Raw genomic sequence first — 16,680 nt, forward strand, 5'->3', positions numbered from 1 at the left:
ACTTCTAAGTGGAAAAAAAAAAAAAGGAAATCAAGGAAGTATTTTCTGGTGTGGGGAAAATAATATGAAATTTAAATTTCAAATTTCCATTCCTGTAAGTAAAATTGTATTGTAGCAGTATTTATATAACACACACACACACACACACACACACACACACACCACACCCCCCACACACACACCACACACACCACCACCCCCCCCCCCACACACACACACTACACACACTATATGGGCAAAGCTGAGTATCTGTGGCAGATATTTAGTATCTGTGGCAGATATTTAGTATCTGGCACTTTAAAGAAAAGGTTTACTAGTGTGTGCTCTAGAAAATAACTCCTTGTTTTTTATTATACCAATAATCCACTTGAAGATGCTATACTTGTGATTCTGATTCAGGAGATGTCTAGGAAGCCTATTGGATTGGGAACAGTGATACAGAGAAGAAGCAAGAGCAACCTTTCCTTATTCTCATACACTCATTGCACCTACTGCATCAACAAATTCTATTTTCTCTCTCTACACTTTAGAACATGCTCGTTTCTCTTCCATAACCATTGCTACCATCTTAATGCAAATATCTGCTATCAACCACTCTTTCAGGACTTTTTTCCTCCTGTAACAGACTCTGACTGTATTGTCCAGGCTGTTGATCAATGTGGTAGGATATGCCTGCAATTATACTAGCACACTAATCACCAGGGTTCTTGAATAGGCTAATTCATCTTCTACCACTGTTCCATGATGTCTACTCTCAATCAAACAGACAATTGCAAGATGCTAAACCCAATGTCAATCTCAGAAATCCTGCCTTGAAAACCCCACAAGGACATTCCTGTCTCCCACCACCTCTGTTTATGATCCATTGAATTCCTACTTCTCACACCCTTAAGAGAAATTCCAGTCATATTCTTTGTCCAGAAATTACCCTGGCTCTTCCTGCAGACCAGCCTTGAGCTATTTTGGTGGTCTTTTCCACAGCAACCTTACCAAAAATGACAACCTCTTACCTGACACTGTCTCTTGCTTTCAGACTACCCAAGATAGCATATGCTTTCTTTATACATTTTGGTTATTAGATACCTGCAACGCAGGTGGGCACCATGATTACAGGAATTTTTTTTAAATTCTACTTTGCTCTAATTTTAGATGCTAAGAAACTCCTTGGCATGTGCTGAATTCACAATGAATATTTTCTTAGTAAAAAAAAAAAATGACCTCCAGATTGCTATTCTCTACTTTATAGACAATGTGTGGCACCTCTCAAACATTTTTTTCTCTAGATAAAACATTCCCCAAGAACACAAACATCAGCCTTAGCTCTGAAACATAATTGATTTTCAATTCATCACCACAAATGAGAGAGATGCAACAGCTTTTCACATGTGTCATTGGTACTTGGTCTTAGCCCACAGTTTAATCTCAAAATGTGCAAAAGAAAAGAAAGCAAATGATTGGCACACAGTTGGAAGCATGGGTGAAAATCCAGTTGAAAATGTTCAGGAGAGATTCCATGGGAAGCTCAGAAGAGACTCCTCCCTAAAGCAGCCCTCCCTGCTGGTTCCACTCTTCCATCTCAGACTTAGAGCCATTAGCAGTTTGTCTCTCAGTTTCAGGGAAAGAGAAGTGTATCCAGGCTTGATTTAAATTAATGCTTTAGGAAATAATTGTTTTACAAGAAAATGTAAATATTTTGATTTCTACAAAACATGAGAAAGTGTTGATTTTTCTTCATGTTGATTATATGGTTTATAAATATAGTAACTACACACACACATATATATATATATATATATACACACACTCATATATATATATATATGTATATATATATACTTTTTAGTTGGAATGACAGGTTAATTTTAAAGATGTGTATTTCTTCTACTGTAGATCACTTGTTTCATTTATACTTTTAAAAATGGAAAATGAAATAAAACCCCATTTTCTGTCTGTTCAAATGAGGAATTATTTGTTTTAATCACCCAGGAACTTCTGTATAAATCCAATTTCCTCTGTTAATTTCATCAGCTAAATAATTGGTCAAGAAGATCTCCAATTCAATGTAAAATAGAAAAAAAATAAAACCACCCTGTATTACACTTGTGGTATTTCTAAAGGAATGTATGCTAAGTGTCCCAAAGTAAAGGTTTTTCATTATCAACTTTCACTCTAAATTCTAAGTAATTTTCAGGGAAAAAATGGTTCCCATATACTTTAAGATTTCTTGCAATTGAGCATGTGATAGGAACAGACTTCTCTTCAATGTGAACTCAGCTCTATCTGCTAGACTGAGTGTGGGTGCTAAGGGGCAAGACAGAGGGAGATCAGACTGTCTGAAGTGACCTAGAAAGTCCCTTCGAAAATTAACCTGGCTCCCAGCCATTATTTCAGTTTGAGATAATATAATTATTCTAATATCCTCACCTCCCACTTCTCTGCTTTACAATGTACTATCTTAAATCAGTTTATTGACAGGGGAGAGTGAGACTAATAACTGTCAAAATGACAGACTGAACTTTCCCACCGCCAGCTTGTAATCCTTTTATGTGAGGATAGGAAGGTAATAGCAGGTAATATTTCTGCTGCATTTTATGTTTTACAAAGCACTTGAGATACATTATTTCATTTGATATTTCCTTACTTTGGTGCCTCGGTTATTATCATCAAAACTCATTCACTGATAAGGAAATGGGATACAAAGTTTAGACAAGACACGCAGCCAGTGAGTTGTATACTTAAGCCTCAAGGCCTAGATCTTCAGTCTCTATTCTTACTATAGTACAATCATTTAATTTTCCGTTTCCACCTTCCCAATGAAGAAAAGAAACACTTCAAGAGATAAAAAATGTTGTTATCTGTTTTTGCAGATAAAGTCTCAAAGGTAGAAAGTGATAGGAATTGGAAATAAATCTGGGCATACCACCTAAAATCCTTATTTTAATATTCTATAATATCTGGTTGTATGAGAAAGACAGAAAAAGCTAAAGATCACCCTTGGGTGCTGTAATTAATAAGACACAGAAGAAATGAAATCCAAGAGAACATGTGACCCTGGAACACTCTGTATCACCTCATATCCAATCCCCAGACCAAGTAATCACTGAAGTGGGGAAGTTAACATGATGTGTAGAGAAATCATATAACTTTTTAGTTTGAGATACTTGGCTTTCTTCCAATGGAACTGTGAAGTCTGTAGATATCAGAAAACTAGGTTTTGTCTTTATATTTCACTTGCATTATAAAATTTGGAAAGAGATGACACAACAGTTTAGACTCTTTTTGGAGGGGGGGTTTCTTGATCTTATCTCATTTTTTTTTTGTGTGTGAGAATCCTGTGTAATTGGTATTATTGTATCTTGTTCTTTCTTATCTCTAAAGATGAGGAAATAATCCCATAAGATTAGGAAATGATAGAGAAGGACTTTAAGGTTGGAAAGAAGGAAAGGAGTGGAAGGAAAAGAGAAAAGAAAGGGGGAAGTATGAGGGGAAGAGGGAAGGAGAAAGGGAGAAGGCAGGAAGAGAGAGAGGCATGGAAGGCAGGAAGGAACAAAACAATAACAAACAAAAGCAAAACCTCTGAAAGTTGTGTGTGCTGCACTAAAATGCTCAGGAATTACTCAAATTCAGTGTCTCTCCTTCTTGCTTATGCCTAGGATGTAGGTCCTAGAAATCATAGTCTTTTGCTCCTGGGGCGCCATTATCCTGTGATGTCTCTTCTTCCTCCTCACTTCCTCCTCCATCCTATTTATGTCCTTCTGTCTTCCTTTCTTCCCTTCTTCCTCTCTGGGAGTTTGAATATGCTTGACCCACTGTAAGTGACATAATTAGGAGATGTGGCCTTATTGGAGGAGATATGGCCTTCTTAGAGGAAGTGTACCACTGTGGAAGTGGGGATTTGATGTCTTGTCTTAGTAAGGGTTTCTATTCCTGCACAAACATCATGACCAAGAAGTAAGTTGGGGAGAAAAGGGTTTATTCAGCTTACACTTTCCACATTGCTATTGATCACCAAAGGATGTCAGGACTGGAACTCAAGCAGGTCAGGAAGCAGGAGCTGATACAGAGGCCATGGAAGAATATTACTTAGTGGCTTGCTTCCCCTGGCTTGCTCAGCTTGCTTTCTGATAGAACCCAAAACTACCAGCGCAGAGATAGTACTACCCACAAGGGGCCCTCCCCCCTTGATCACTAATTGAGAAAATGCCTTACAGCTGGATCTCATGGAGGCATTTTCTCAACTGAAGCTCCTTTCTCTTTGATAACTCCAGCCTGTGTCAAGTTGACACAAAACCAGCCAGAGCTGGTCTCACATATAAGCTCAAGCTGAGCCCAATGTTACAAACCTCTTCTGCTGCCTGCAGATCAAGAGATAGAATTCTCAGCCCCTTCAGCACCATGCCTGCCTTGACTTTACCATGTTCCTGCCATGATGATAATGGTCTGAACTTCTGTAACTGTAAGCCAGATCCAAGTAAATATTCTCCTTTATGAGACTTATCTTGGTCATGGTGTCACTTAACAGCAATGCAACCTTAATTAAGACTCTCTCTGTCTCTGTCTCTCTCTGTCTCTCTGTCTCTGTCTCTGTCTCTGTCTCTGTCTCTCTAATGAAAGAAAGATGAAATTTCAAGACCTGTAAGTCATATAAAGTACTCAGAAATTGCTGGTTGTTTGTGAGCCTAGAGGCTGCCTCGGGCTGAGAACAAAGAAAGACAAACCCGGGCATGCCCCGTAGCTAAAACATTCCTGGGAACAGCTTGACCATAAAGATAAAGAGGAATGTGAGGACATAACAGGGCTATCTGAACTGAGTCAACAACTCACAGAACTCCTGCATGTATTCTTTTGCTGCTGACACCTTGACCTGCACATACATATAATTTTTCTGCTGATGTTTGAATAAGCCAATAGTGTGTCACTATGCTGAATTCCCCACCCCTAAACCCTTTACCCCATAAAACCCCCTAGTTTTCGTGCCTTGGGGTCGAATCCACTGTCTCCTGCGTGAGATACGTCTCTACCCAGAGATCAATCATTAAACTACCTCAAGTGTTTACAACAAGAAGGATTCTTGTGTTTCTTTGGGTGTGCTCTCTCTCCCGAGACTAGAGTGGGGGTCCCCGAAAGGGGTTTCTTACACTCTCATCTCTTTGCTTTTCTTTGGAGTTTGTTAGGTTGTTATGCCAACATGGAATTGTTTACATGTTAACAGAACCATTCTCTAGCATGGCTGTTTTTTGAAAACTGTAGCATTTGCTTCACTTAAATGTTTACAGGTCTCCCATTACTCCTCTGCAGTTCTTAGAACTGTGTTTGTGTTTGGCCTGCAGGTAGACTATATCTAGAATCCTTCTCTAGCTGTGTCTAGTTAGGTGAGCCATACCTTTACTAAGGCTTCGGGTTTCCTACCTTACGTTCTTCTAAAATTGATATGTTATGATGCTGAATGGAAATGAATACAAAATCATGATTTTTCAACTGCAAGCACATTGTGAATCTAAAGCATTATTTTTCTGTCTCATAAATATGTACTTTGTTCCTGAATAATTTACAGGTTTTCCTTTTTAGTTCATCTTACTTTGCTCCCCATTATTTCTCAGAAGAATATGTGTGAGGGATAATATAAAAAATATTTGCAAACAGAACATGCAGCCTCCTGATGGGTTCCTCTTACTTTTTTCTTCACTTATAGAACTCTTCAAAACTGAAAAACATCAAAAATAACAAGACGTGATGGAAGCCACTTGGGCAGTAAACATAAATGTTGCAATGAAGAAGAAAGTCTAGCCTTCCAGCTGAAAAACAGCAATTCCCCAATGGACTCTGGCAGAATCTGGACTGGCCACTGCAAAGACAAAAACAAGCTTAAATGTTTTATCATATAGAGCTCAAAGAGAGAACCATGATATGGAATTTAAATTGTCTATTTGGTTTCTTAAAACCCACAAGTGTGGTTTTCTTGTTGTTTAAGACATATTTATTTAATATGCATTTTTATGTAGCTTGTTTTTGCTATCAACAATTGGCAATTAGAAATAATTTTGTACTTCAATTATTCAGTAGAATCCTATTTTTGAAAGTCTAAACTCTCACTGAATGTTCACCTTTATTTCCAAGCAGTTTTCTTTCCATTTTTCCAGGTTCATCATCATTTCTGCTAAACTCAATAAGGAAAATGAATTACATCTGACAGTGACTTAAAATGGCCAAGTATCTTCTCTGATTCCTTGGGAACAGTGAAAATAAGTTTGACTTCACATTTTCAATTTGTTTTATAATACAATGTAAATAAATGTCAACTCCCAACAACTGGCACCATTATGAGTCACAGAACCTTCTCTAACCTCCTCCCTCCACTTCTAAAAGGGAGAGTTGCTGACCAAAGAATCACCCAGGTTCTGAAAATTTGCCTTGTACTTTATATACTATATTCTTGATCTTGCTTCTAATGAATGCTTATTAGGATTGTAGTAAACCATTTAGTTAACCATAATATTTGATGAGAAGAAAGACACAATATAATTGTAATGAGCCTTATAAATATAGTTGACAGAAGCCAAAGAGATTATTAATGAATAAATAACAGAATAGTACTTATAGCTATATGCCTGTAAAAATTAAAGGCAAACATATTTTATAAGTTTTCTTATTATGTGTTAAATATACAGAAATAACATTACTTTTGTCTTTCATAACGTGAAGAGACTGAGAATTTTTCAAGGTAGGTTACATAGAGAATAGTGGGAAACCTTAGGTTTTTTTCATAAGTCAGACTTTTACAAAACTTTACTCTGATCTCATAATTAATTTATAAGTTGGAAAAACGTATTTGATGATTTAGTACTGAAGAGTCTTTAAAGATAGCAACCTATGAGATTATTTTCATCATATAATCACAGCTAGTGATCTTTTATATAATGTTTATATCCTGATTTCTTATCCTTTTCTCTTTAAATAACAACTAATCTTTATTTTAATGCTTTAAAAATTGCTCAGTGACATAACTGTTACCATATTATATGTCAATAACAAAATTTTAGGAGATGTATTATGTGTAATTAGTAAAATACAAGGTGATTGTTTTTGATAATTTTTTAGTTTAGTTTACACACATTTGATTAGTAAATGAGAAAGTTGATGTCTCTGCATTTTGGTTTTTAGACACCATAGAGAATCATGACCCAACCACATATCCTAAGAAAGCTATATTATGGATAATCTGGGACCAGTACAATTTTCAGCTAAGAGTGAGCACTGAATATTTTTAGTTTGGTATATGAGCACAGTTGAATTTGGACTTTTTGTAAGCCCATGTCTTTGACTAGAAAATGAGAAAATGAATTCTCTTCCTTTAGTTGTGAATCATCAAAAACTTTCTACCATATATCATGTCTACCATTTCTATCTTAATGAAATTCCCCTTGCATAATCTGCTTCTAGTTGTCTTGGAATCAAAAATATAATAAACTTTATGACCTGTCCAAGATCTTGAGAAGTTGGAACAAAAATTTTCATTGTTCATATATATGCATCTCTGGCCATGGTTAACTATGAAATAAGTTACTTTCTATAACAATTTAGCAAAAACATATTATTTAACTAGAACTGAAACCAGTTTTCACCATTGAGGAAGATGATTTTTTTTTAAAGCCAGGAAGAAAAAGAGTGTCCCCTACATTCCTACCCACTGTGGGTTTGCAATCATGGGCCCAGTCATAGCAACAAAATTTCTCGGCACAGTCATGATGCATAAAGAGGTGTCAATATGACCAGTTACTAAATCTACTAATTAAAAAGCTGACTTCCCTAATATTGAATCATTGAAGAAGTTTGAAGGATGCTATCTTAGATAGGGTTACTACTACTTTAATGAAACACCATGGCAAACTGCAACTTGGGGGAGGAAAGGCCTTATTTCACTCACTGTTCCATATATCAGTTCACCATCAAAAGCAGTGAGGGCAGAAACCTGAAGGCAGGAGCTAGTGAAGAGACCACAGAGGCTTGCTGCTTACTGGTTTACTCCTTATGGTTTGCCCAAGGATGCCCCTCCCCCCCCACACACACACAATGAGCTGGGACCTTCCTCATGAAGAGGGCAAAGTATCAGGATAGACTCCCTCTTGCTCTCTAAACTCCATTTTAAGTTGCTTGTCCTCAGAGTGACATGGCCTTCACCCTTGGCATCTAGAAAAGTGACCACAAAGTATTATCAGGAGTTGAAAATAGACATAAAACCTTTGGCTAGCTCATAATAACAAGATAGATTGGTCACAATAACAGGATGATTTCAGAAAACCTGAGTCATTCCCAGGTCAAGAGCCCCTTAGATGTACACTCTCTCCTTGTGGTTTGAACAGATGATTTGCACCAATCAGTTTAAAGGTCAATATTTCTTTACTCATTTACCCAATCATGTAACACCAAGGCTTGAAAGCTCCTGCTTGCAATTTTTTGCCTATATAAATCCTAAACTCCTAGACCTTTCTTAATCTGTTGCATCAGGAAGGTTTGTGTTCCGAGTCCAAATCTGAATAAAGACTTTCATGTGCTTACATTGGAGTTGTGGTCCCTGGTGGTCTCTTGTGGGGGGGGGGGAGTCTCGATCATAATACTCATCAGTTGCTAATTAAAAAAATACCTCAGAGTTGGATCTAGCATTTTCTCAGTTGAGGTTCTCTCTTTTCAGATGACTTTAGCCTGCATCAAGTTGACATAAAACTAGTCAAGAACTAGGTGTGTGTGTGTGTGTGTGTGTGTGTGTGTGTGTGTGTGTGTATACCCATGTGTGTGAATGTGAGAGTTAGTGTTGACTGCCAACTTCTCAGGATCTGGAGTCATGTAGGAGGCAAGTTTCTGGACATAACTGTGCAGGATTGTATAGATCAGGCTAGCCGCTGTGCAAGCCTGTGAAGGATTATGTGGATTGGGTTGGAGATGAGAATGTCTACCCTAAAGGAGGGGAGCAACATTGTCTGAGCATGAATGCATGAAAACCAGGAAAACGCTGAGTTCCACAACAAGCAGCTTCTACTGTTCCCTGACTGCAGATGCAAGGGGACCAAATGCCTCACTACTCCAACCTCTACCACACAACTTCCTTGACGTGCGGGGCTGAACCCTGGAAACAGTATACAGATAATCCCCCTTCCTTACATGGATTTTTAAAAGACAACATTTTAATCATAGCTACAGGAAAATATCTAACACAGAAAGGAAATATGAAGTTGCAAAAGGTAATTTATTTGAAATGGACTGGCTAAACTCTTACAACAAGACTATAATGTAAAAATATTTTTAAGCCCAAAGTCAGCATTGAATATAACTTTCAGGTTTTACATAATAGCCTTGTCAAATTACTGCTAAATATGAAAGAATGTATTAACTTGTGGAAAGAATGAATTAGGATATAAATGAACCTTGATAATTAAGGATCCTAAAAATGTAACTCAGTGACTTGAGCATATATTTTTTTAATTTATCGGAAAAACATTTGCAAGATTTTACCATTTACTGCTTCCACTTCTACTGTTTTAATGATGATGATAACGAACTAAGCCCGATTGAATATTTTCCTTTTATAAGAGTTGTTGTGGTCTCTGCCCAGAAAGAGCTGGTCTCACAGGAGTGGTGTCACACCTAAGATCACAAGTGAGACCACCATTATTGCTCCAATACTTGGCCCAAGTGGGACTGGCCAGAAGCCTAAAGAACACAGGAACTACAGAGAAGCCAGGCAGGGAACAAGGGGGTGGTGGTGGCAGACAGAATCCTTCTGGTTTCCATATGTGCCACAGCTTTTCATACTCAAATCCTGCCCAGAGAGAGCTATTTTCCCAGGAGTTATGACACACCTAAGATCACACTTCACAGGAGGGAAAATCTATAGTCAGAGACAGCAAGACAAACTAACACCAGAGATAACTATATGGCAAAAGGCAAGCTCAAGAACATATGTAACAGAAACCAAGGCTACTTGGCATCATCAGAACCCAGTTCTCCCACCATAGCAAGTCCTAGATACCACAACATACCAGAAAAGCAAGGTTCTGATGTAAAATCACATCTCATGATGATGATAGAGAACTTTAAAAAGGACATAAATAACTCAAAGACATACAGGAAAACACAAACAGGTGAAGGAATTGAACAAAACCATCCAGGATATAAAAATGGAGACAGAAACAATAAAGAAATAACAAGGGAAGACAACCCTGGAGATAGAAAACCAAATAACCCTATTAAAAATGGGGTAGAAGTGGATGCTCACAATTATCCATTGGACAGAGCACATGATCCCCAATGAAGGAGATAAAGTACCCAAGGAGCTGAAGGGGTTTGAAGCCCCATAGGGGGAACATTAATATGAACTAACCAGTACCTCCACAGCTCCTTGGAACTAAACCACCAATCAAAGAAAGCACATGGTGGAACTTGTGGCTCTAGCTGTATATGTAGCAGAGGATGGCCTAGTTGGTCATCAATGGGAAGAGAGGCCCTAGGTCCTGTGAAGGTTCTATGCCCCAGTATAGGGGGAATGCCAAGACCAGGAATAGGAGTGGGAGGGTTGGGGAGCAAGGGGGAGGGGAAAGGGATAGGGGTTTTTTTGAGGGGAAACTCGGAAAGGGGATAACAGTTGAAATGTAAATAAAGAAAATATCTAATAAAAATAAATTAAAAATGGGGTACAGAGCTAAACAAAGAATTCTCAACCAAGGAATCTTGAATGGCTGAGAAGCACCTAGAGAAAAGTTCACACATGATATTCACTCACTGATAAGTGGATATTAGCCCAGAAACTCAGAGTTCCCAAGATACAATTTGCAACACACATGAAACTCAAGAAGAAGGAAAACCAAAGTGTGGATACTTAATTCCTTCTTAGAATGGGGAACAAAATACCCATGGAAGGAGTTACAGAGACAAAGTTCAGAGCTGAGACGGAAGGAAGGACCATCCAGAGACTGCCCCACCTGGGGATCCATCCCATATACAACCACCAAACCCAGTCACTATTGCTTATGCCAGAAAGACTTTGCTGAAAGGACCCTGATAATAGCTATCTCTTGTGAGGCTATGCCAGTGTCTGACAAATACAGAACTAGATGCTCACAGTCATCTATTGGATGGAACACAGGGCCCCTAATGAAGGAGCTAGAGAAAGTACCCAAGGAGCTAAAGGGTCTGCAACCCTATAGGAGGAACAACGATATGAATGAACCAGTACCCCCCGCCACCCAGAGCTGTGTCTCTAGTTGCATATGTAGCAGAGGATGGCCTAGTCGGCCATCAATGGGAGGAGAGGCCCTAGGTCTTGCAAAAATCATATGACCTAGTACAGAGGAATGCCAGGGCCAGGAAGCAGGAGTGGATGGGTTGGGGAGCAGGGCAGAGGGAGGGTATAGGGTACTTTCGGGATAGCATTTGAGATGTAAATGAAGAAAATATCTAATTAAAAAAAAAAAGAAAAGTTCAACATCCTTAGTCATCAAGGAAATGCAAGTCAAAACGACCCTGAAATTCCACTCCACACCAGTCAGAATGGCTAAGATCAAAAACTTAGGTGACAGCAGATACTGGTGAGGATGTGGAGAAAGGAACACTCCTCCATTGTTGGTGGGATTGCAAGCTAGTACAATCATTTTGGAAATTAGTATTGCTGTTGCTCAGAAAATTGGACATAGTACTACCTGAGCACCAGCTATACTACTCCTGGGCATATACCCAAAAGATGCTCCAACTTGTAATAAGGACACATGCTCTGCTATGTTCATAGCAGCCTTATTTATAATAACCAGAAGGTGGAAAAAAGCCCACATGTCCCTCAACAGAGGAATGGATACAGAAAATGTGGTACACTTACACAATGGAGTACTCAGCTATTAAAAACAATGTACTCATGACATTCATAGTCAAATGGATGGAACTAGAAAATATCCTGAGTGAGGTAACCCAGTCACAAAACAACACACATGGTGTACTGGCTGGTTTTATGTGTCAACTTGACACAGCCTGCGGTTATCACAGAGAAAGGAACTTCAGTTGGGGAAGTACTCCATGAGATCCAGCTGTGGGGTATTTTCTCAATTAGTGATCAAGGGGGAAAGGCCCCTTGTGGGTGGGGCCATCTCTGGGCTGGCAGTCTTGGGTTCTATAAGAGAGCAGGCTGAGCAAGCCAGGGGAAGCAAGCCAGTAAAAAACATCCCTCCATGGCTTCTGCATCAGCTCCTGATTTCTGACCTGCTTGAGTTCCAGTCCTGCATCCTTTGGTGATCAACAGCAGTATGGAAATGTAAGCCAAATAAACTCTTTTCTCCCCAACTTGCTTCTTGCTCATGATGTTTGTGCCTGAACAGAAACCGTGACTAAGACACATGGTAAGTACTCATTGATAAGTGGATATTAGGGAAAAAACTTGGAACACTCACAATACAACTCACAGATTATATGAAGCTCAAGAAGAAGGAAGAACAAAGTGTGGATACTTCAGTCTTTCTTACAAAGGGGAACAAAATAGTCATGGGAGGTGGAGAGTGGGAGGAACTTGGGAGGAAGAGAGGAAGGGGGGAAAAGGGGGCAGAACTAAGTATGGCAGGATACAGGGGGAGATATATTGAGTGTCAGGAAATTGAACAAAGATGTGTAGCAATTGCAGATGGGAAACCGGTGGTAGCCACAGAAAGTCCCAGATGCCAGGAAAGCAAGAGGCTCTCAGGACCCAACAGAGAGGACATTAGCTGAAATACCAAACAAAGGGGAGACAGAACCAGTGGAGACCATATCCAGAAGTTAGGCAAGGCTCCCGGTTGAGGGATGGGGCTAACCACTCATCTCCAAATGTTTAACACAGAATTGCTCCTGTCTAAAGGAAATACAGGGACAAGGAGTGGAGTAGAGAATGAAGGAAAGTCCATCCAGAGACTGCCCCACCTAGGAATCCATTGCATATTCATCCACCAAACCAGTTACTATTGCTGGTGCCAAGAAGTGCTTGCTGACAGGAGCCTGATGTGTATGCCTCCTGAGTGGCTCTGCCAGAGCCTGACCAATACAGATGCGGATGCTTGCAGCCAGCCATTGAACTGAGCATGTGGACCCCAATGGAGGAGGTATGGGAAGGAATGGAGGAGTTGAAAGGGTTTGCAACCCCATAGGAAAAACAACAACATGAACCAACCAGACCTACCCCACCCCCGAGCTCCCAGGGACTAAACCACCAACCAAAGAATACACATGAAAGGACCCATGGCTACAACTGCATACGTAGCAGAGGATGCCCTTATCTGGCATCAGTGGGAGGGGAGGCCCTTGGTCCTATGAAGGCTTTATGGCCCCAGTGTAGGAGAATACTAGGACGATGAGGTGGGAGTGGGTGGGTGAGTAGGGGAGCACCCTCATAAAAGGATGGGAGAAGGGAAAGGGGGTCTTCAACGGGGAAACCAGAAAGGGGGATAAAATTTGAAATGTAAATACATAAAATAATCAACTAAATAAATCATTTCCAGTGCCACTCAGTCATTTTGAGGGACCAGAAGATTCTATTTTTCTACATCTTTTCCTCTCCTCTGCCATATTCTTTCTGATTCTGTCCAGAGACAGAGGGAGCAGTAAATGCCCCAGTGTTCTGTGTTTCTTTATCTTCTCTAAAGTTTTCTTCCTCATCATGTCATTGGTCTCCATGCTGGCTTATTTTCTCCATTTTCCTCCTCAAGGGAGCTGCAAGATTGACAGCTTTCCTGCTATTAATAATTAGAGATTTTAATTCTTTCTTTTACTTTTTCTTATTTTATAAAAATACTCATTTCTGGTTCATAATTATACATTATGTTTACATATTATTTATATATAATTATATATAATTTATAACTATACATATAATTATTGTCATTAATTATACTCAAATTAATGTAAAATTACTTTTATATACAATATATAATTATGTGTATAATTATACATATACTATATTATATAATTATAAATAAATATTATATGTAATACACAAGGTGAATAATATGTTAATTAATAACATATTATATAACATAATAAATAAGTACATTAATTCATGTATAATTAGTATTGCCTATGTAGCATAGATTAATATGAATTCTTTGAAATCTATATATAGTAGCAGTACACTGACACGCCTCTCATCTTCTCATCTCCCCCAACTCATCCATTCTTTATGTATGTATGTGTATACACACACATTTATATAGGCACACAGATATATAACTTACTGAGTCCATTTAGCTTTGCTTATATGTAAATGTGTCTATGGCTGATCACTTGCCATTGGACACCTTCATCCCAGTAGGATACTCATGCCTATCCTTCTCAGGTGCTGACCATATCTAGATCTGCATCTAAGTGTGAAACCACTGAAATTTCATGAACCTTTACAGATAAGGCTCAAATGTGGGGAAGAGAGCAAGCACTGCATGAATTAAATTCCAAGTAAATCTTTGTGCACTTGCTGACATGAGAATGACCATGGCAAGGACCCCAGACGCTCAAATCCTTGAAGGAGTGGAAAGGAACGCTCCTCAAGAATATGGCTTAGAGAAAAGTGGCAAAGCCTTTCTCTTGACCATGTGTGGATGATGATAGTGTGTGTAGAACGTGTCCATCATAGCTTTCTCTAACTCTGTGATGCTTACCATGTGAAGAAACTGTTAGACAGAGATTAGCAAAGCCAGTCCCATTCATTCAGCTGTATACCTTATTCTCTGCCTGCTTGTTTATCTGTATGTAATATCCTTGCATTATTGTTCATCTCTATGTGATAACCCCACCTCTCTGAGCTTCTGGGATACTATGGTTTCTCTATCAGACAGCCCAGGCCACCTGATCCCAGTGTTTGCTTTGTGTTGTTTGTATCTGCCTTTTCTTCATTCTCTCTTTTCCCCAACTAAGCCAAGTCCTCAGGATCTGTATGAGTACAAAATATTTGGTACTCATAGAAAATCATGGGAGGTGAGGCAGAAAGATTGCCAGAGCCAGAAGACTAAGAAATCTGCAGCCAATAGTGTATTCTGTATATGAACGTGGAGTTGAACATGTGACTCTGACCAGAGACTGAGAAAGCACAATGCTTGAATGAGATTAACATAATGATACTGGTGACATACAACATGGACAAGGTTTCTGTTTAAACTCTAATTGAGCTTCCCTTTGAGTCTGTTTATTATGGTTTTCAATGATGACCCAGAGAAAACCATGACCAACTCCAATTTTTCCAGTAGGGAGGAATATGATGGCTCTGCTGGGACATCCCAGGATGTCAGGAAGCAACTCTTTGCTGCTCTTTACATTTTTAACTGGTAAAGAAAACGAACTCCTGACTACACCCCTAGATGCAGCAACAGAGTACTTGGTCAAGGCAGTGTAAGGAAATATAGGTTAACACCACAGTAAGAGATAGTATTACAAAACCAGCAGACAGGTAAAATTTAAAGGAAAAGAGGATCAGGATAAATTTGAAGAAAATATGGAGCAACCAGGTTTCTCACATGCTCCTGATGGGATTTTAAATGGATCCATCTAGTATAGATGTACGACTTTAGATATAGATACACTAAAGCTAAATATAATCCTGTACCCTGACCCTAGTTTAAACTCCTGAAGTCTAAGTGTTAAAAGCTGGTGCCCTTGTAAACTATTTTTAGAAGCTTTATTTTTAAAAGCAGTGCTCTTGTAAGCTATGGAGTAATATTTTTGCAAAAGCTTTATTAAAACATGTCCAAACTAGAAATAGTCCATGACCAAGAACAGTGACGTAAGACAAGAAAACTGTGGTGTAATCACAGAATGGTTAGGATGCAGGAGTGGTGGGTAAACCACAGACACATGTAGCAACATGAATATTTCATACCCATAGGCATCAATGGTAGACATCGGACAGAACAGTTACACTCACTGTATGACTGGAGGCATGTGGATTTGGGGAGCAGGCAAAATGTGTCAAAGTGATAAAAGGGGGATGTTATTTGTACTTGTTCTGTTAATAAATGTGAGAGAGCACCCTAGAGCTCTCTGGTGGGCTGGCAATTCTACGTACTAGTTCTTGCTTCGGTTATATGGAAACATCTAATTCATAAAGCTTCGATCTTTAGAATACTGCACATCATTGCACGTACATGAGAAAGCAGGGATATGGCGAACACAAATCTCAGACTAGAATTCACCTGTGATAAAAGCTAAAGAGAGATTGGTTAGCAAGACTATGGGGTGAACAATGAGTTAACAGTTTTATATTTCTTATTTACCATGTGTGCAAGTTGTTTTGTTATAGCATAAATCAATGACAAAAGAACAACCTTGTTATTTGCCCTGATTAATGGAAGGGCAGATGGTCCACAAACCTGCAAAGTATGTACTAGGTCCCCTGTATGTACTTTATTTGATCATATTATAATGTTCTCTGGCATATTCTGTTGCTCTACTCTGGCTAAGACACATTTTCCACTAGGATGAGCTCATAAATATTTTCTTGTATTTACCCAACATGCTAATGAAAGATAAGAAGTACATTTTCTTCAGCATGTTCCCTAAAATGCCTGGAACACTTTTGTTGAAAATGAATGCTTTCCACACCATATGTCAAAAAAGCTTATCTTCTTTGGTGTTCAACAGCAAAACCTAAGGTCGTCAGTCAGTCCAATCAAAGTACTTGCCTACTTA

General features: G+C 38.9%; 1 protein-coding gene across 3 annotated transcripts in view; it reads left to right on the forward strand.

Annotated features, from left to right (window-relative positions):
* Themis (thymocyte selection associated) overlaps positions 1 to 8,562 on the forward strand; it is a 215,461-nt gene extending 206,899 nt beyond the window's left edge. For 2 of the 3 annotated variants that reach the window (NM_001305663.1, NM_178666.6), the window contains exon 6: positions 5,693 to 8,560. In NM_001305663.1, coding sequence (NP_001292592.1) covers positions 5,693 to 5,734 — 42 coding nt within the window. In that variant the 3' untranslated portion in view covers positions 5,735 to 8,560. Of the gene's footprint in view, positions 1 to 5,692 lie in introns of all 3 variants that reach the window. The other variant, XM_006512643.1, reaches the window with a different exon arrangement.
* Positions 8,563 to 16,680: the final 8,118 nt, after the last annotated feature.

Source organism: Mus musculus, chromosome 10, assembly GCF_000001635.26.
Source record: "Mus musculus strain C57BL/6J chromosome 10, GRCm38.p6 C57BL/6J".
Taxonomy (NCBI): domain Eukaryota; kingdom Metazoa; phylum Chordata; class Mammalia; order Rodentia; family Muridae; genus Mus; species Mus musculus.